Source organism: Anser cygnoides, chromosome 1 (genome assembly GCF_040182565.1).
Source record: "Anser cygnoides isolate HZ-2024a breed goose chromosome 1, Taihu_goose_T2T_genome, whole genome shotgun sequence".
NCBI lineage: Eukaryota > Metazoa > Chordata > Aves > Anseriformes > Anatidae > Anser > Anser cygnoides.
The window spans coordinates 144,861,822-144,883,663 of NC_089873.1; the positions used below are offsets into that span (position 1 = coordinate 144,861,822).

At 36.9% G+C, this 21,842-nt stretch overlaps 1 protein-coding gene across 2 annotated transcripts in view; it reads right to left on the reverse strand.

Moving 5' to 3' along the window:
• Nucleotides 1-819: 819 nt before the first annotated feature.
• Nucleotides 820-21,842, reverse strand: part of TGFBRAP1 (transforming growth factor beta receptor associated protein 1) — a 34,115-nt gene continuing 13,092 nt past the window's right edge. For both annotated transcript variants that reach the window (XM_048046435.2, XM_048046434.2), the window contains exons 5-12: nucleotides 17,865-17,947; nucleotides 11,972-12,313; nucleotides 10,590-10,647; nucleotides 9,143-9,286; nucleotides 7,935-8,078; nucleotides 5,908-6,067; nucleotides 3,985-4,418; nucleotides 820-3,097 (exon numbers count right to left, since the gene is read on the reverse strand). In XM_048046435.2, coding sequence (XP_047902392.2) covers nucleotides 2,909-3,097; nucleotides 3,985-4,418; nucleotides 5,908-6,067; nucleotides 7,935-8,078; nucleotides 9,143-9,286; nucleotides 10,590-10,647; nucleotides 11,972-12,313; nucleotides 17,865-17,947 — 1,554 coding nt within the window. In that variant the 3' untranslated portion in view covers nucleotides 820-2,908. The remainder of the gene's footprint in view (nucleotides 3,098-3,984; nucleotides 4,419-5,907; nucleotides 6,068-7,934; nucleotides 8,079-9,142; nucleotides 9,287-10,589; nucleotides 10,648-11,971; nucleotides 12,314-17,864; nucleotides 17,948-21,842) is intronic.

The following is a 21,842-nucleotide window of genomic DNA, read 5'->3' on the forward strand; positions in this document are numbered from 1 at the left end:
GAACAAAAATCAGCAGCTTCAAGCTTTACCTCTCAGAGCCCCAAGTCCATTCAATTTCAGAACTAGAAGGATGGTCAACAAAATAATTTTCTTTCCTGCCTTTATTAATCTAGTTGGCAATTAACTACCAGATTATCATTCCCTCACTGCTCTGTAGCCATGTCAGAAGAACTTACTGAAGCAGCAACGCTGTCCCAGCATTTCAGGTATACAAAACTAGAATGAGCAAACTGACAGCGCTAAGAAATGGAGGAACGAACTCAGGTTCTCCAATATGAAGTTCCTACAGAAGAGGTGGCGTAGTTGTCCTGCTAAGAGGATTTAAGTACAGACACCTTTCATGAGTTTCCTGGTGATAAAATACAGCATCCCACACACCACTCTGACTAAGGGTGCCATCTCCTCTGGCCGTGGGTTATCCCAGTTGCTGAAGTGCTCTACGCACACTGCAGCAGCATCCTTCACCTGCCACCTCCCTGCTGAGCTCTTGTTCTACCTCAGCCTCGTGCTGTTTTTTTGCTTTTTTGTTTTGCTACCATGGGACTTTCATATTAGTTCATCCAAATGAGTTCCAGTATAAAACTCACCTGGGGAAAAAAAAAATCTAACAATGTATGAAACAAATGTTAATACTTTTTCCCATCCCCATTCCTGGAGGGCTAAAAAGGATAGATCTCCCATCTTCAACAATCGCTTTTTGGTCATCGATGATTGCAGATATGCTACCTTGTGTTACTCCTATTTCTGTATTTGTTCTGTATGTAGAAATAGACATTTGTTACTGCTACGTTTTAGCCAATGTAAAAAAATGGAAAAATCATTATTATAAATAGTTTATATTTTTCAGCCTTACCTTTTCATGCAATAACAATTAAGAATTTTCTTGTGGTCTGGAATAATATGATCTCTAATCCATTGCAACACTAGTTGACGAAGACTAAGTTTGTTCATCACTACCTAGCAGCCAGAATTAGTCTTAACCATGGAGAGTGATGTTTGCTTTAATACCTCCTTATTAGATAGGAACAAAGAGCACACTGAGGATGCTTGCAGCAAAATAAAGTATTTCTTTTGAATTGCATGCTACTACACACAGAAAGTTTATCAGATCTTTGAAAGGTCACTGCCTCTCTATCAGCAAATATTTTGGGGACAGGGAACTACAAATTTGTCTCTCATCACTGTTATTTGTATACATGTCTGAAAACCATGAATACAAGATACAGAACCTGCTCGTATCAATGAAACACAGGAGAATCACCCATAGCAGAAGTCAGAAGTGACAGAGAATGTCTTTTTTTGAAGGTGCTTTTCACTAAATGTTTACATACCTTAGTAGAAAGAGCTAAAAAACTTTTTTTAACCCAACACAACAGCTATACTTTTCTGATTTCTGATTCAGGAAAGAGAAAGATCCAGAGGACTTTTGCTTCAAATACAAAGAAATGGATATCCTGGATGTAGTCTGGTTGCCCATTCCTGTATGCAACACAATGTTTATGGAAAGGCTGGCTTATGAAACAGCCTTATAACACTTCTGAGACTTCTGCTGAGACCGCAACTAGATGATATCATGCAGATGATCCACTTTACGGGAAGTCTGAATTCTGATTTGGAACACTAAAACAGTAAGAAGCCCTACTGACTGTCAGCTGCATGCTGTTCACTATTTATTAGAGCATTAAAAAATTGAAAGAAATGCTTTGACTTTGAAATTCTTAACTTTTATTTAAAGTCATCATTTTCAAACCTTTTTTTTGTGGGACGCTGCCTCTTTTAAATTGCTTTAAAATGGTTAAACAATTCATCCTGGCAGTTAAATATTTTTTGTTGTCTGAAAAGCTTTAGTTTACAGAATGTTTTGTAGAATACAAAAAATCCAGTACCCCTGTAGTGCATCTTTGTAGATTTGCTCCCAATTATACCACCTTTCCATGATTCTGATTGCACGAAATCATCCACAGGTACTAACACCCATTCTTGTGGAGTTTCAATCTGCTTAAGTTATGTTATAGCAAACATTTAGCATGTAACCTATATGCTTATGCATCAGCTACATCCTTATCCTCCAAGGAAACTCTATGATAAGATCAATTTATTCAACTGTATGTACAGTATATTTGCATATTAATAAATAAATCAATATTAAAGTATCTTCCCCATATAAAAGTGACTACAGTCTGACCAGACAATCTGACTTCATTTTTTTCTTCCGAGCACAGCTGTGTGACCAAGGCAATCAGTTTCCACTCAGTTTACTACAGTAACTGTAGGAGTAGAAACCTAACAGACCAGTGCTCAAGTTTAAATTCTATACAGCAGAGGAGAGGGGAAGGAAATAAAAGTACTAAAAAGTGCAAAGCCAATGACTCGTAGAGCAAAGAACAAGTTCATAACGTGATCCTGGGGAAGAGAATCCAAAAGAGGACATGCTGCAGCAAACAACATAACCAAAGCATGTTTTTGTCCTGATAGTCAGCTGCATTATGCCAGTCTTGTCATGTAATGCTCCAAGAACTCCAACTTCAAGAGATGCCATCTCCACCTCTACACGTTTATCGACACCACATTCAGTGCAAAGTGACATTTCTGAAAATAACTGTTTACCTTGTCTCCATAACATTCATCCTTACTGTGAAGAAAAGGCTTGCTTTCTTTGTTTATTACTATGTACAGAATAGACTATACTTACACCTCTCTGTGGTAGTGAACTTTTTTCCTATATCAACATTCATTAGAAATTGAGAAGGCAAGTGGCCATATTTTATGTTTATGGAATTCTTCCCATTAACCCAAGGACTATCTGTTCATCTTGATTTATACTTAAAGTAGCTGCACTTTGTTCTTTTTTCCAGCCCACTTTCAATGGGGTGTAAGTCATGGGAACTTGTGGGACCTGGAACATATTTCAAGTCTGATTGCTGGAGCTGGAAGAGTGATGAGCCACATTTGAATTCAGACGTCGGTTTGCAGCACAGTGTGTGTGGACCATACCCCCATTCGGGTATCTTACAAATACAGGCTCGCAGAAAGGATTTTGGCACACTTGACAGACTTTTTTGTCCGAAAGGAGAATTGGGGTTCCTTTTTGTTTGACCTAAGGAAAAAAAATCCAGACATGAATCTAGCAAGGAAGGAAAACTAAGATGCAGCAAAAAAAAAAAAAAAAAAAAAAAACCCCAAAAAACAACAAAACAGATCACTGGTAACATCATTACAAACACAGTCAATGACATAGGTGGCAAAAAAAAAAAGATTTAGCTTTTTAAAACTATTTAACTTGAAATTCAATTTCCACATTCATACTAGTTTGTTTTCATGCTTCTTCCTAATCTTTTTAAATTGTTTTTCAAAGAAAGGCACTCACACATTTAATGTAGCTAAAAACCTGCAACAGCTTCCTAAACAAGGACACATGACAACTCGACAGCAAACCGAGTACTGTCACATTCTTATCGCAGACAGATTAAGCTGGATAAACTTATTAGAACAAAACAAATTTAAAAATCCACTGGAAACTTTAAGCAACACAGCTCTATAGTTAGGAATAGAAGAATGCTTCATAAGTGAATTTATCACTAAGCAAAGACTGACAAACTTTAATTGATGCCAAGTGCTGTACGTTAATGCCAAGCTTTCTTGCAACTTCCCACAGGGCTCAATCCTAGCAAAAACATGCTCCGTTGTTAGAGAAAACCGAAAGAGCTTCATTAATCTAGAAATCTCAGATTCATTTTAATTCAGTCCACAAGTTCAAAGTTGCTCCTGTTTCTAGGCTCCACCTCCCCTTGTTTTATTGAGAAAGCATAAAATTGACTCTAGCAGCCATGGCAAAAAAAAAACAATAAATGCACCAATTAAAATTGCCAAGGACCCTATCTCAACTTTCTCCTAACTCTTCAAGTGTCTGACTATAGTTAAGATACATTGCAAATACATAATAAAGCTTCAAAGTGCCTCCATTAAAAACAAACAGAAACCTACCTTCTCGTATTTGTAGATCAAGTTTTCGGCTTGTGCTAACCCAAGTGCAGCCTGAGTCATTCTTTTTGTATGAATGCTTTGCCTCACCGCTCCGGCCAGGAAGGGGGAAAGGAGCTGCACCGACCAGCTGTCAGGCACGAGCTGCAAAACCAGAGCTGCATCAAACTCAGCAGCGTGGTTATTCAAGAGATCCACAGCAGCCATGACTAGCGCATAATCCGAAGCGCCTGGATTTAGATATACCGACAGCAGCATATGGAAAAGCCTCCGTCTGTACTGCAGATCTCTGTTCTCAGAGTTCCATATACAGTATTCTTCAGCAGCATGGAAGTCCTTTAACTCATGGACAAGGATATGCAAAGCCTTCTCATGTTCTTCTAGTTTTCCATACAAAATTGCACTTTCCATATGAAGGTCCGTGCCACGGACTTTGTCTGTTAAATGAGAAACAAGGCAACGTTTGCTCAGTGCAGGAGAGAACACTACTACTTCTCCCAAATTCATGTAGACAAGCCCACAGTAAGCTCAGTTCCCACGAATTTTGCAGAGGTGCTGGCAGCTGTATAGAGGACAGATATTTATAAGTAAAAGAATGCACACAGCACTTAAAAGAACACCGCAAACTAAGGAAGAAGAAATTCCTAAATAACAGGTGATAAAACCAGTATCAGGAGTATCTTTTAAAATTCTACCATGTGAGTTTTGCATGTCCCTGCTACCACGTATGATAAACCCTAAGATGAAACTGCAGTATTTTTAAGCTCTGCGCCTGTCAAATATTATAGAAAAATACAGATACTTTAAAGTCTGTAAGAGACACTAAAGATCAAATAGAGTCCTTTTCTTAAAGAGAAAGGCTACAAACCCTTAACCCAGTCTGGCAGTTTAACCCTGATATGTTAACAACAGGCATGATAAAAGATATGGATATACCATGTTTTTTTTTCCCCCAAAATTGTTTTACCTGTTTTGTTTTTCAAAGAAGGAACACACAAGCACGCACTGATCTCATCTTTATGTAAGATAAGAAATATAAGAAAACCTATGTTCTGAAATACACTGATTTCAAGAGAATAATCCAAGCTGTAGCTCTTACTCTGAAAAATGTAAAGATGAGTAAGAGTTTCAATCAGTATGTTATACTTGTACATTACTTGTTATATATTTTGTTGACTAGAAAGGCAAGGAGGCAGCAAATGTTATTTCATTATTTTAGTTATTACTCACCTGTTTCTATTTCAACAGCCAGCAGATTTTTCCCACTGACTTTCAGAAAGTATTTCACATCTTTCAGTACAACAAGCCATTTCCCTTTTATCCATTGAAAGGTACATTAAAAAGCAGGCAAAAAAGCACTGGCCTGAGGTATTTTAGCTCAACCGTTGCTTGCCTTATACTACAAATAAGATATATACTGTTCTTTTCACTTAAAAAGAATCCTCTTTTTCTGCACAGCATGAAAACCAGTTTTCAGGGCAAGAGGCAGTTATGTACAACAAAAGCCCTAGTAATCAGACTCCTCAAAGCTTTTCTGTAGTTCACACTAACTGAGAAACAGACTGCTTAACAAATAAACATTTAACTTTTCCATGTGCAAAAGACTGTCACATTACATGCACATCACTAAAAAGAAACTGAGTATAAATTAAGATACTGTATGAAGATACGTTTTCTATCTAGTTACATGCTCTGTGTTTGATGAAGTGGCAAACATGCCATTCTGATTGATGAACTCAGATCAAAGGGAACAGTGACAGCCGTTGTATTTGCTGAATTACCTTGAGTTTGAAATAGGTGTATTTGGTTGATAGGCTTACCGTCTAGAAACCTCAAATACTTTTTTTTTTTGATCCATAAGAGAACTTTATAAATGCTGTATGTTAGCTCCAGCAGGAAGCAAAGTTATAGAGAAGTGTGTCTTACCCAAAATAAAGTGAACTCTATAAAGATCAGATTTTTGAAGAAGACTGCGTAGTTTCGACAGAAGTTCAGTTGTTTCTGTACAATTATCCGTGCTCACAGATTTTAGCTGAAGTATTGCCTCCAAATACAATGCAGCTAGGTGAGTATGATACTTTTCTTTCTACAAATGAAAAGAGCAATGTTAGCTCAGTTTACAAAAGCCAACTCCTTCTCCCCAATGAACCCTTCAATGAACATTTACATAATTACACAGAAATGTTTAAGTTCATTCATTTAATTCAGATCATCCAGAAGTCTTTTGTTCATGCAAACAACTTATTCAGACCAGCTTTACCAGACAGGATATGCTCTATGTACAATACTGGGTTCTCTACATCAACAGGACAGATTTCTGAAATATAGATATGACATCTTGTTCCTAAACCCCTTTTGCACCTAAAGTAAACAGGATTAATAAATAGCTTTTCTTGTGCAAAAATTATTTCCTTTCAAAATCTCATCTAGTGAAAGTCAATACAGTAAAACAGATCTCTCTCCTTTGATTATAAGGATGTTCACTCTTCTCCTCCTGTCTCCCTAGTTTAAAATAAAGTAATTTTGGCTTAATACAGTTTTCATCATATTCAGGTAAGTTCTTTGACCTTTTCTATTTCTGCAATAAAATCTGAGAAAGCTGCCACCAGAGGCAGACAAGCACTCTGACAGCACAATGTTTTTTGCATTATTCATTACCTCATAATCGTCAAAACAAGCTGATGATTTGACTGCTGTTTGAAACATTCTCACTAAAGCAGTCATAATAATCTAGTACTTTCCAGAGAGCAATTAATTTTATAACCCAGCCTTTACTAGCAGGTAGTAATAAAACGATTTAAAAGTTTATTTGAAAACATTCATAACATTAGAAATAGTACATTAATTGTTAAGTGTCATACATGTGGGATATCTGAAATAGCAACAGAGGGAAACCATTGACCTAGTATGTACATTTTAAGAATGTAGATTCATGAACTGTTCAGATTTACTGAGTTTTTGCTATTTCTTTGTATTCATTTTTTGTAGACTAAAGTAACTTTTCCTATGCTTAAAATGTCTCCTATCCAAGTATTATAAAGTTTTTCTGCTTCTGTATTATACTTAAAAATCCCACCAAGGATAGAATAATGCAGTCACTACAACCAGTAAACACAACTTCTGGACATTCAACATAGAGATGCTTGCAATTCTACAGAGTGAAAGATGCATGTTTTAATTTTATTTCTTTTTCAGATCTTTTCAGAAGGAGAGAATAAAACATACCTACTTTTAACATACTGAATTAGCAATTTTAATATATTACTGCCACTGTGCAATACGATTAGCAGTTGCTCAGCCAATTTTCTATGATCTTACTGGAGTTGCACTTTATTATTTTAAAAAAAGAGAAAAGAGAAGAAACTATAAATCAGTGATATTCTCTAACGGGGAAACTACACCACAGTAAGTTTGAATGTTTGAAAGCAATAAATGACACTTGAAAAAAAATATGGCTTCTAGTGATCAATATACAGTCAATTCTGATAGACTGAGTACACTCTTATGTTCCACCTCATCCCGTGCACTTTGTAGGTGGCTCAAAGTTCTGCGTGTCAACAACTCCTTGTTTGAGGATGTATAGTTCAGTCTGAATGAATGCCATAGTGAATATGCAAGCATCCCAGAGAAATTTTGATTTAAGTATCTTAAATCACTGTTTGTGGATTGAGCCTCACCAGTGACACAGAAAAGCAAGCGAGAATCAGATGTAGAAAAACTGACAGGAGGTAAGCAACTGTTTTGCCATCACGAGAGTTGAAAAGTTATAAACAGAAGGCACTTTCAGCTCCTCATCTTCTAGTTTAACCTTACAATACTCAGAAGAGAAAGAGTGACATAAAAAGCCTTTAAATTATGTTTATTTCTTCTAGACTTTGACTATTTTCAGAGTTGCTCACCATATGCATAGGATTCAGAGTATAGACTATTTTTGGTATTTTTGTAGGACTCACCTCTATTTTTCTTTCTAATACAAGATGTTCTAGATATTTAACACGTGCTTTAGGGTATTTGTTAAGGCAACTGATGATATCATCTGGATTGATGTTTTTCTCCTGTTCTTCCAAAGGCCTTTTAGTAAAAATCTGTACTCCAACCTAGAAAGAGATAATTGTATTTAGGAACTTACTGACAACCATTTTTATTACCATTTCACTATCTACTTAATAGCGTTATCAGATCAGCTAGTACATTATTCAGAAAACAGACAATGTAAAAACTCACTCACACCATTAAGATTACACTACTTTGTGCTTAAAGTGATCTTACCTGCTCCTATCTCCCTTACCTCATTTGGTGTTCTATACATTGCCAATACAATGTATTATTCTATATTGTTCTATATGTGTACCTTTCATTAGGCATAATCTATTCCACCTACAAGAAGTATTGAACAGATCTGGATAACAACAGAACAAGATACTTCAGTCCTTTGTAGCAATAAAGCATAAGTTGGAGACCAGGATGTTTACAGCCTTCTCCCCTCTGTGCATATCATCACCTTTAAGAAACTTCTACAATGATCAAAACCAGAGTTGAGAAATCTGGCCATTACATGCAATAACTGAGCTTTTAACTAATATAGATTAGGTAGTGATCAGTTCCAACAGCACAGACTAATACAACATAAAACATCCCACTTCACACCACAGTACACCAACAGATGTTTCAAAACTCTATTTTTAATTTTTGTGGAATAAGTTAATTTGTTTAGCAATGAGATGTTGTCTTGAATGAAGACTAGTTATTCTATAATTCCTATAATGTAAACAGATAGTACCCTTCACTGAAATCCTTTTATATATGAAAAAGCAACAGCAGCTAACATCTTAGGTGCATTTTTTTTTTGAAGGTCTAAAAATTATCTTAGAAATGTGAAAAAAGATTATATATATCTTTCATTGTTCAGACTGTTCAGAATGACTTAAGCTTTGTTTTCAGAAAAAGAAGAGGCAAATATCACTAGCACAGGGATTGCTAATAGTGGGACTTAGAAGAATTGAGATGAAAACTTTTAGGTTTCTATCAGTTACTATTTACTAGTTACTAAATATTCAGCAAAAATGGTCCAATCAGCATTGATACAAACATTATTCAACACCCAAACATTGCTGCAGCATTATATATATGATGATCTGGAAAAAGTACACCAATTACAAACCTCTTCATTTTTTTGTAAAACCCATTCAGAGTATTTCCACACTAGATCTTGGTCTGAGCAGAACGTAAGGAAGTCTACTATATATTCATAGAGATCCGAACGTGTAGAATCTTCAATGTCTCCGTCAACTATCTGCACCCATAACTGCAAAAAGAAAAAAAAGATTCAAGTGCTTAAAACATGTACTGTCTTCTAACTCAAGATGTATGCAAGCTACTACAACACTTAGTAGCAGTCGTTGGTACTTGTAACAATTAGAAAGGGCTTCTAGGAACATCAGTTGTAAGGGACCACACTGGTCGCTAAATTCATACCTCCTCTCCATCAGTCTTTTCTTGTACCTGCCATATTCAACTAGTTCCAACCCCATAACATGTGAATTCTCACTATCTGAGAATGACCAGCAGAAGAACTGAGGTGGAGGTACACCAACCACAAAGAAAGTTTTTGATAAGAGTCCTTTTCTCTGGTACAGTCTACTTTTCATGTTTTCTGAGCATGAAAAGTAAAAGCAAATGTTTCAAACAGTTTGGAAAAAAAAAGACATGTTGTTCTTCTTTTATTTTGACTGAAGAACTTTAATCACTGTGTGAGAGGATTTGCTTTTAGTTCCAATTTTAATTTGTGTAAAAATTGCAACATCTAGCAGACCAGTTTAGCAATAAACTTTGCTCCTTGAAACCACCAAAAATATATCGTGTATGCAACAATGGAGCTTCCTGGTTTGTTTCCTTACTATCTTTCTGCCCAGGAAATTACTATTTACATCTAATTGACTTGAATACATTTGACAGTAACTGCAATAAACATACTCTAAAAGCCACACAGCAAACTGCTTAGATACTAGATATGCCCTGAGATACACATTATTTATTGATCAAGCACATCTTTCTAGATGAAGTTTTTCAGACACTAATAACAAAACTGTTTAGTCTGCAGTCTGTAAGCCACCACTGGTCTTAATGACATCAGAAGGGGGTCCCTAAAGGAATTACTAAATCAGTTGAAACTCAGAAATATTGTAAATTACGTCCTAACCTGGCAATGAGCAGTGAACAAATTCCCAGTTGCTATCAGTGTCTGTCATGAGATTACATTACTGCTTTGCTCTGTGCATACAGACTGATCAGCACAGGATCAGTCCCTCAAACACCATTTAAAGTGGTATCTTAATGATTTTAGTGCTTCTGTACATCTTTTAAGAGTATAAACATTATGGTATGAACAGTTTTGATTAAGAACAGGATACAAGCATGCAAAGCACTGTCATCTTCAATAAGTGAGGGTCTTTCAGATCTAACACATTAATTCACTCAAGAAAGTCTTAGCATACGTTTCTCATATATACACGTCACTTTCCAAAACGTGATGTTAGCACCTCAGATTTTTATCTCAGATGTAGGATTTTGGAATGGTTTACAGATGACACTAAAAGCTTTATTCTGACCTGAAGTGCTGCAGCATCTTGACCATTGTAGTGATACAGGAGACCAAGGGCAAAATACCTGTATAAAAAGAGAAAACTGTATTAAAATTGTTAGATCTTCCCTACTAATATCATTATCATTTGATTAACAAGGAACGTAACAGTTTCTTACAGTGAGACTTGTAGGTGACATGCACATAGCCATGTCTACATTCAAAGGAGAGTAGTTCTGTCCTAGAAAAGTGTCTGTTTCTCTCTAAAGATAGTTTCTAGTTACTAGCTCCAACTTGAACAGTGACAAACTACTTGTCAAATTAGAGATGATTCCCTTGCTGTTCTTCGAATTTCACATACACACCTAACAACTCCAAATAAAAAAGTATTCATCCAATAGCTAATCATGTCTTTAAAATCAAATTTTTATGATGCTTTTATTTAAAACTCTGTTTCACTATCAGAAACATTTTCTTTAGTGCAACACAAAATCCAGTCAGGCAAGGAAGAGCTTTGTACAGTACACCCACACAGAGGTGTTTTTGTGTACTGTAATACAAATGAAGCTGAAGTTCTATAATGGCTGTTCCCACAAAATGATGCTCCACACTTCACATTTGCAAAAGCTTGCCATGCAAAGCATGCATACCAAGAGGATTCAACAAAATACCTAAAAGGAATGAAACCACTAAGACTAATCACAATTAAAGACTCCTTGTCACCACTGTAGTTGCTACTAATGTACTACATGTTTTAAAGAAATGAAATCCAAGACAGAGACACTACCTACGACTGGAATATTTTACACATTTACTATCTGGTGTTTCCTGTTTAATGACTAACACCCAATTCTCCACCCACTGGCATTTCTAAATTGAAGTCACTTGCAGCCAACTTAAGCAGTGTCCTTTTAGTGGATCAGTGGGAGTTCAAAATCTGAAAGCAAGCCGCCTTTCCCTGAATAACTGAGTATAATTTAAAAGCTACTAGTTAGCAGATAGTTTCTACGTGTTTTGAGGCATCTTCTCCTTCTGTCCAAAACATCAAGAGGAGTATTACTACTGCCTCTATTCATTTCCCACATCATCATAAGATGCAATAAATTGCTTGCCCTCCCACTCCCCAACCAAATCCTTACCAAAGGTATTTTTGTGTTGAACACAAAGTTTCAGGGAGAAAACTGTATTTACCAGCATAGGACAGAATGAATTTTCTTCACTTCAGACTACCAATTAATACCTTTCCCCTGAAATTTGTAAATGCTCACAAGTAAGGCCAAATTGTCTTTTGGACCTGAAGCTGGAGAAACTGCACGGATTTGAACACATTGCTCTAAAATTCAACAGCGTTTAAGACAAACATGTTCCCTCCTGATCTCAAAGGTACCTTACTCAAAAAAATCCACTCACTTTTTGTGCTTTTCCAGCCAGGCTGCGCTATCTGTTAAAAGACAAAAGTTCTCCGAAACTAGCAGATCTAGCAGGCTTTCGTGATTCGCCTCTGCATATAACTTGAGTAAAGCTGTGTCGATGTCTTCCTTGTAGCCATTTGCAACCTCAGTGCTGCGGACTTCGTTCAAGTAACTCATGAGGAATCGTTTGCATTTTGTCATCTTCTCCTGGTCCCCTTGGGTCAGCTGGTTGAGGTCAGCATACTCATGCAGGGGGGGATGAGACCGTATAAATGAAGAGGAAGTAGGCAACAGGAAGGGGTAGAGAGAGATCAGCTCCCGGACATCAAGCTGGCCGCTTCTGCAATTACAGTGTCAAACTAGATGAAGCAAAAAGAAAGAAAAAGTATACATAGGCACACACAAAAAACATAACATTCTGGGAACGTGTGCTCACAGTTAGGACACTAACAGGTCATCAGTTTCTGAAAGCTACTGCCTTCTACACTGGAGAAAATATCTTTAGAATAAATTTGGATTTTTTTTTTTTTGACATTTCTACCCAAATTTGTTATTCTTTTTACACCTCCAGAGTATCAAGAACTCAGAGACTGGCTAAGCTTTTGCTTTTGACATCCTACAGCTATTTGGTGGCACACACAAAAGTCATCTGAATAGGCCCAGTGCTGTTCCTAGCAGTATCATAGATTTCATTAATACATTATGGTAGTTAGTGTGTTGATTGAGGCAAAAAAAAATGGAGATGGTGAACCCTTGCATGCAAACCACAAAGACTCTGCAAGTGTAATTCTGCAGAAGACAGGCATCTCCCACAGAGAACTGAAGGTTTCTGAACGCATTTGGATGATGAAAATGTTTTCCCCACCTCTGAAATGCGCCAGATTCCTCCTTCAGCTTACTTCTTTAGGAGGCTCTGAAAACGACCCGTGGGTACTAACTATGCATCCCTCTAACCAGTAAGAGGAAGTCTATTCTGCAGGCTTACATCAGTGTCAAATACTAGCAAGAGGCTTTTCCCTTCACATGTGTAGGGCATCTATACCCTATCTAGGAGCAGGCTTTAACATAGAGATGTTACCCAAAACATTTTTCTTTCTAACCCATTGAAGAAACTACTCAAGCACTGGTAGAATGACTGTTGTGACAGAAGAATAAAACCAGAATTTTCTTCACGCGGCAAATACCTTCCTGATTTTCACAGCTAGAATGATTCTTCCTCCTAGGCCTTGCTATAGAAGAACAGCAAGAAACCAGGGGTTATGATTCAGTTCCCTGTCAAATTCATTACTCAGAATTCATCTTTAAAGATGAATAGTCCTGAACTGTAGAAGATACGGTTGCTGAGAAAACCCTCAAAAGGAACTTTTGAAGTTCTTCAAAATAAATCCTGTTTAGTTACTATTTTGTTGCAAATAAAACTGAAATAGTTTTGATCTATCCAGTGATCAGCAACCTCAGAAAGACTTTTCCCTTCACAAACTTGACTGGAAAGTATCCCAAAAGCAAACAAGTCATAACTATGAAAGCAGATGAAGCAGGAATATTTTTACCTTCTGCAGGCAATCAAGTGTGAAAGATCTGGGCAACCTGCTCTAGGCGGCCCTGCTTGAGTAAGGACCTTCAGAGGCCATTTCCAACCTCAACCATTCTGTGATCCCACCAGGTGGGTTAATCCCTCCTTTACTGTTCTGAAGCAAGGAAAGCAATACAGTATGCCTCAAGTTGTTCACTTCTTACCAGAGAAATTATTCCAAAACCATTCAGGAAATATGAGCTGGTAAGAAGCATCTCCATGGCAACAATTTTTTTTTTTAAAGTTCTAAATAATTATTTAAGAGTATTCTTTGGCTACTAAATCTGTACTGTAAGAATGAAATTCTAGGAGACAGGAACAACAGCAAAAAATTTAAAAGCAGTAAGTACCCTGTCCAGAACCTAGTGACCGCAACGCATGGAAACAGCAACGTGGAAAGCAGAAGTCTGCAAGAGAGAAAAATCTGAATGTGACAAACCTTCCTGTGAAAAGAGGTTTGAAAAGAAAGTTTTTCCAATTCATACACAGAGCTCCTACTGCCATAAAAATCAGCTCTACACTAGAAAGGCCAACCTCTAATAAGAAGCAGTGTTCATGTCTACTTTGCAGATTCCTGCAGTTGAGGTTTCCTTTTAATTCCTCATTTCAGACTTTGACTTTGTATTTGGTTTTGAAAGTTTTAGATCCACATTACGTGGAACTCACAGGTTGAAGAGATTTATTTATTTTTAAAGAGGCAGAATAACCAAGAAATAGCAGGTTCTGTCAGTGGCATGATCTGGCAGTTCAAAGAGCATTTGGGCTTACATTAATGTAGTTGCAGCTCTGGTTAGTTCAACTACTCCACAAAATTAAGGCAGGAATAATCCTATTTTAAATAAAAAAGAGACACGGGGTCTTTTTTTCTACAAGATTCTTCACTGATTTATGTTAGAACACAAAGCTAATCCGTAACTTGAATAACATCAACAGTCCAGTCCAAATTTGTGCAGAAGGAAGAAGTCTTATTAAATCCATGGAAATTAAAGTACAGAGAGACAACAGTTTCCTTGCTGGACATGCTTTCATGTACTTGGATATGGCCTAGGTTTAGATGGAGACTATGACCATGGAGAAGTTAAAAGTGCTGTATTTAACAAGTTTTAGAACATGTTCCAACTTCCACAGTTGCTGAGGTTCTGCACCCTTTCATCTTACCATCCAACTTTTCCTAAATGAGGAAGTAGTCAGTTACTTCACCTCTGAACTTCATGGATTCTGGCCTTCATGGCCATCTGAACATCAGAAGGAGAACCAAAACCAGCTTCCAACGTGGTTAGGCCATGCCTTGGGCTGTGAATCACCAGTGGTTCTCTCAGCAGGTCTGATTTGAGCTCAGATTGTACAATTTTGTTCTCCCCGCAGCAATGGTAACTGGCAATCAGGCAACCTCCTTAAAAGCTAAGCATCATTCAGAACAGACTTCTTCAGAGACACAGCAAATACTAAACAATGGCCCCATCTGCATGAATGAGTAACATTCACCTCAAGGCTCATGGCTCCTGGGAGCTGCAATTTTTGGCTTGGTCTTTTTCCACTGTTTTTGAAGGAAATGGTTTAAGAATAGAGTTACAAATAGCACCTTCCCTTAGAATATTTGTTTGAATTTTCAGCTTCTAAGGTTTAGCAAAATATAGCTAGCCACTTACTAAAATGTAGAAGACAAGCTCTTAGCACTGACAGTTTGATCTGTCTTAAAAGGCAACTTCCCTCTGAGTAATTCTGCATTAGGTCTTTTCTGGCTTTATGTTTACAAACTGCACAGTAGGCAGAATTTACAAGACATGGGAAAATTCAGGTCCAAATTAAGACTCCTAAATTTACAGATATCAGAGATATCAATGTAGCCTACGTAATTTGGCTGTTTTACCCAGATATCACTAGCTGTAATGGAAGCTTACTTAAGATGCAAACCTCACAGTAAGTCCTACTTCTTATGTATCCGAGTATAGTTACCAGCATTTTTTTATTATTATTTTTTATTCTTTTTTTAAACCTTCCTAGTGTAGGAAAGAACTTAGCTAGAAGTCCATCTATGTCTCTTCCCACGTGAGACAATATCACAAAAAGAAGAGTTTATACTTTGATTTGTTAGTTTAATCAATCTGTCAGATTTGTTAAACTGTCAGATGTAAGCAACACCTAACCAGGGGAAGGACATAAGCAAATACCACAGAGAAATAGTTTCACTGTGGCATCTATACCAACATCTCAGCAAAATAACTAGAATTCAATAAACAGCCTGCTAAGCATGCTGTTTGGTCTAACTGCATGCAAACCCCTGATGACAGCAACGTGAAATAGCATGATTTGTAAGTTATAATGGATTGTATGGTGCTAATAACAACTGAATCTGTCAGACCAAAAAAAAGTTTTATCGTTAACAGCATGCTCAATTTAAGGTTGACAAATTCAGCTAAAAAATAAAATCTCTTCCCTTTGTTGAGCTATTTCAGTTTCAATACAGCTAGCACTTCCTTCCTTCTTGTCAATGTTCTCCAGTATTTTGAAGTATCAGCATAACCTAAAGGAACTCAGTAGGAAAACATTCCTCCTAGAGGTTTCGGTATCTAAGAACTATGACAGTAAGCGTAAAGTAACTATCTTGACAAGGTTAACCAAGGCCTACTGGTGCAAGAAAATGACACCTGTAGTCCACTGTAACTATTTCCCCAGCTAATCTATAACTCAGATGCTTTCTGAGGAATGAGATGATCTCACTTGAAATTTGGCCAGAAGCAGACCCACATCACACCAGTTCGTTGGAGCTACTGATGACACTGCTAAATCCATCTTTTCCTCAGACAGACATCAAGTTGCCCTTTGGCATTTTAACATGAGTTATTTCTGACTAACGCCAGCCTGAGATACCTCCAGAGCAACACAGAGATTGGAGGAAGTGTTTGCGTGGATTGCCATTACCTTTCCCATTTTTCCTTCAAACGTCAATAAGCCTTAAATGAACAAGACTGTCTGAGTGTTCAGTCAATGCATAACCAGATATTATTTGAACTGGGTGTAATGTCCTGGACTGAAAATCAGAGATCCTGCATTCTACAAGTTTTCAGTCACCCAAGTATTTATGGCTTACACACGGCTGGTCAGAAAGGATGCTTGTCTGTACTTTCTCCCCCCAGCAAAGGCTTTTAGCAGCTTATGAACAGCTGTTCTGCTTTGGAATAGCAACTTTCAGAGGAAGGGAACACCCCAGGATGCTGACTCAGCTCCAAAATTCATGCTTGGACAGGAAGTTCTCATTAAACACATTTCTTCTGATAAAGAAGCTTGCACAGTATCATTCATTGAAGCTCATTTGTCAGATAGACCACAAGCTGGATGGGTTCTGAATAACTGATCTTGGCTATTCCATCTCCATTGGTTGTGGCCAGAACAAGTTGCCCATAGACACTGTTCAGACCTTTCCTGTCTTTCTCCAATTTTTACCCAGTGTTTCCCATTACCCTGGAGAGCAGTAGGCAAAATGGAAAATTCCTTCTCCAGTAGTAACTTTGCCCAAAGCTTCACTTTCCTTGACACATTTCTATTAACCCAAGGACAACCTTTTTTTCCTCCCCTATAGCATACAAGTCTACCACCTACAGCAAGTTGTTTAACCATAACAATTCTATTTCATAGGCTCTCAACTGATTTGAAATGAATTTCAGCAGATAAAGATTCTCTTATGTAGTCAGCATGGATTACAATAACTCTGCACAGCTTCCCTGCACAGAATGAGGTACTGCTAGCCGAAATGAAATTATCAGATAAAATAAAGATAAAAGCAGTCAAAAATGCTGTTTATGGAGTGAAAGCGGATTACCAAGGTCATTGTATAAACAGGGCACTGTTGAAACAGCTGAGTTGGGAAGGTTTGTACAGACTTCCAAAAGAAGTGTTAAAAATAATTTCAGTAGCATGATTCTCAATAAAAGGTGCAGTTGTGTCAACTGTATATACATTGTGACTTTTTGTTAAAAAAAAAAAAAAGCTTTTTTTCTTAAGAAGAGACATGCCACAGTGCGCACTCAGTAATAACGCCTTGAACTTCATATGCATGGAGTCAAAAAGTCTCTACACAATCAAACCACAGGATTACAGCCTTAATGCTGCTGTCTGTTAGTATACAAAAAAAACAGTTGCATTAACTCTTCAAATATTAAATTGTTTCAATCTTACTCTGCTTTTCCCCCAACCAAGCTATTTTATCACACTGATCTCCAATCTGCATTAAAAAACATTCAAGTGACTAAGTGCTTTTAAAACTAAGAATGCTAACTCCTTATTTAAAAAAGTAATATATTTCTTGTCACACAATTACCTGAAGAGCTCTTTTGCTTCAAGGAACTGAAGCTGTGCAAACTGTATAAAACCTGCTTGCTGCAGGATTCGTTTGTACATTACCTATGAAAGACAAGAGGGGAAAAAAAACATTATTGTAAGGAGCTATTCGCATGGTACTAGTCATAGCTGTAATAAGTACCTTATAAAATCACTGAACACATGATCTTCAAGCAGGACCATCAAGTTAAATGCAAAATAAAGCCTTGATCTTCCCCATTTTCTACTGTATGTACCTGAACATACACAGGGTCTTGCTACCCAGACTGAGTTTCTTTTTACAGACGTGTAAACGCAACACTATGCACTAGTACTTACTAAAAGCAAAGTCAATGAGTAGCAAATAAAAGTTTTTTTTATTCAAAAAATGACTTCTCTAACATCAGTATGGCCTGCCTCGAGTTTTTGCTCATGGTATGTGCAAACGTGATGGATGATGGTTATCTTTAAAGTTCTTGTAATTCAGCAGTCAAAGAAGAGAAACTCAAGGGTCCCAGCTGACCATAAATATTCAACTTTCTCCTCTTCTGACCCCACTTCTCCAGCAACCTTGCTGGTGAGTTTCATAGCCTCTTTCCCAGATGATCATATTTGTGATTTTCTGCCTTTTAAAAAAAATACTTTTAAAGCAGTTCAATTTATAAAATATAGAAATCATACATAAAAACACTAGTAAGAAAAACAGAAGTAAAGCACAAGAACAGCAACGTGTTATGAAGTTTTATGGTTAAGATCATGACTCGACAGAAAAAAGTTTACAAAAAAATCACTTGAAAAAGAACATGAGATGTACTTTACATGTGAGGTTTTTTCTCCCTTCAATCTGAATGGTTAGTTACCACTAGATTAAATGTGGCTCAAATATTTCCAATGGCAAAAAGAGAATTACTAGAAGGAAACTAAATTGTGTTTTGCAAAGAACCCACCATTTGTGACAACATCGGCATTTTGTGAACGCAGACAGCTAGCCACATCCACTTGCCCTTCATTTTCTCCCCCACATTTCCATGAATAAATATGCAGTTTTCTGATGTCTAACACAGTACCTGAATGCTGTTCTTAATTATAGGCTCCTATTTTCAATCAAAATAGCTAGAGAAACAGCAATACTTTCATGAACAAATTCCAGGCAGGAATTGCTAAAGAGTGACAGGCCCCAAGCAGGGTAGACCGATAGTCCAGTTGCTGATTTTTCACCTTGATTAAAGACTGTGGATTGACTAAGAAAAGCTTAAGTCCATTTAATCTGTGCATATTTCACTAATGGATAATCCTAAGGAAACACTTGATCACTAGTAAACCATTAAAACCTATTGATCTGTAATGTTGTAGGAGTCTTCTTGTCTCTCCAGTGTCACAAAGAGAAGGGAAAATAAAGGGAAATGTTATCTGGTGCATTTTTTCAGACAAATCTAACAAAGAAAATAAAGAAAATCACATCTTTATATTAAGTAATGTTACTATGCTATATGTCCAACTGTACTAATTTAAAAGACAGTTAAATAAAGCTAAAAGGGAAATTAAATACAGCAATAAAGTAAAACTGCCTCATAATAATACATACACAAAACATATAAAATATTTTTCATTTCCAGCTATGGTATTACACCAATGAATCAAAATCTGTGAACTGATGAATGCCTGTCTGGTCACTGCTTAAGGATGCAGATTGAAATCCTTTACCGTCAACTACCTGTACCTTGTTCCACCAGGAAACTTCAAGATCTGGCCTCAGACTTGCTAGGGAGGGTTAAAATACAAACACTTTTCATCTTACTAAAGAAATTAGAATCAAAAGGTGGTTTTTTTTATTATTATTTTTTAAGTCTCTTTTCAATTTTTCCAATGGAGGGACCACTAATATTTACACATTAAGAATTAGGACATCGGAATTAAGTTTGAATTGATCTAACACACTGAAGACACTGCCTTAATTGTATAGCTTAGTCTGTACAGCAATCTTTTCAAATAGAAGTTAAAATGAACTCATTGACAGTTTAAGTGCAAGCCTAAGAAATCAGTTTTAAACTTAAACTGATTAAGTGGTGTATTAACACTTATATGAAAGTGAACATCTTCACTTGTCCCTTGAAGTCGTGCACCAAAGGGTTGTAAAATGTCTCCTGGCTGGCAGAGGCTTTCCCAACTTTTGAAAGATAAACTGGTAAGTATCCAGGTTGATTTTCAGCCAAGATAAGCATTTGACATCAAAATGTCTCATTATAAAGATTATGGAAGCAACAGATGTGGAAAATTCTACAGTCTTCCTCAGAGTTTTAAAAACAAGCTACATCTATATGCCAACTACAGTTAATTTTTGTTTATGATAGAAGAGCCATCTTCCAGAATGAGTTCTTCCAGGCTCATCTGCGATAATACTGTAATTAGCATCTTTTAAAAAGGTACTAAGCTATAATCCATCACATTATTCAACACATTATTTATTCCCCTACCATTTCTGAAGGGCAACTATAGGACTTGAAGTGCTTTAGGCAAATTCTGTATTGTTGACTGAATTCACATTAGAAAAAAAAACTAGTGAGAACAAAAGTCTAGCTACAGAAACATGAATTAAGATTTGTATTTGTACTATTTGTATTTGAAAAAGCACTGACAAACAGAAAGATGACTGCTGAACCTGCAATGGCTGTAGTGAAACCTCAATTCTCCCAGCTGCTAGAAAAAGGTCTTTCTAGGATGATCAGAATTACCAACAAGATTGCAAAAAGATTTTTTGTAGAAAGTTACTTTAGCTTTCTGGTCAGGTTTGTGTACAGTTAAACAAGCTTTTTGAAACTAGTGAAAAATGAGAGGCAAAAAAAGAGATACCTATGCAAGATGTGTGTCAATCTAACCAAGGTCTTCACTACCATCAACCATGATTTCTGCAAACTTCAGCTGTCCTGAAAAATTAATAAGTAGCGTTCAGTCATTTCATGGTAGCATGGTAGAAAGGCCTCTGTATTCTTCTGACATGATATCCAGCAATGCCATCTCCTTGCACCACTTTGCTTAGCAGCTTTTACTTCACAATAATTCTTGATGTTCAAAAGACAAAGAAACTTTCATGTAATATAGCAGAGAAATTTGCTGTCTGCAAGGGCTATAGATTAAATAACAGGTTAGAGCTACTAATGCTTGACCTTCTTCTTTCCAATAACACCGGTTGCACAAACAATTCTGCGAATGCAGTATTTTACTGTTTCCAACCCACTGTCATTCTGCACCATTGGAATATATGCATATTTATGCTGATAAAAATGGAGACAGCGTGCACCTGTGTGCATGCAACAACAACGCAGTACTCAACTGCAGGAAAAAAACCCATGCCCTCAAGAACTCTCTTGACTGAGTTAGTTACATGTAGACAGCAAAAGCTATCCCAAACTGGGGAAAATAAAGCAGCTTGTGGAAGACAGGTTTTCCTTGTACAAAATACTACCTGTATCAAGAAGTTACAATTGCTCTTTTGTAAGGATAAATTATAGCTCCTGGATCAAGTGTCTTAATCGAATACCTCGATCTTCCTACCCCTGCTAGTACAAAATGGCAAAATAAATCCTCGAATTTGTCAGCTACTCAAGAATCAGTAAAGCTTGCAAAACAAACACCTGAAGATCTCTATGAGACAGAAGTTGGAAAGGAGCAACTATGTGATCAGTTAAAGTACGACAACGAAATTATGCAAAAGATGCATGCAAGGCATGTAATTTAGTTGTACTCCATCAGATTTATATTACGTGAGACTACAGTAAAGGAAAGACTGATGTGCTTGTAGCAAACCTGTAATGACAGCATTAATTATCAGAGGCACATTAGAAAGCACGCTCAACATGTTACATTTCCAACTACTGATGCGCTCTGAAAAATTGGACTACCTTGTCAACAGCTAAACCAAATTCAATCATTTTAATATGAGTCAATGGGAGACTATCAATTTAAGCTGGTTAACATCAGC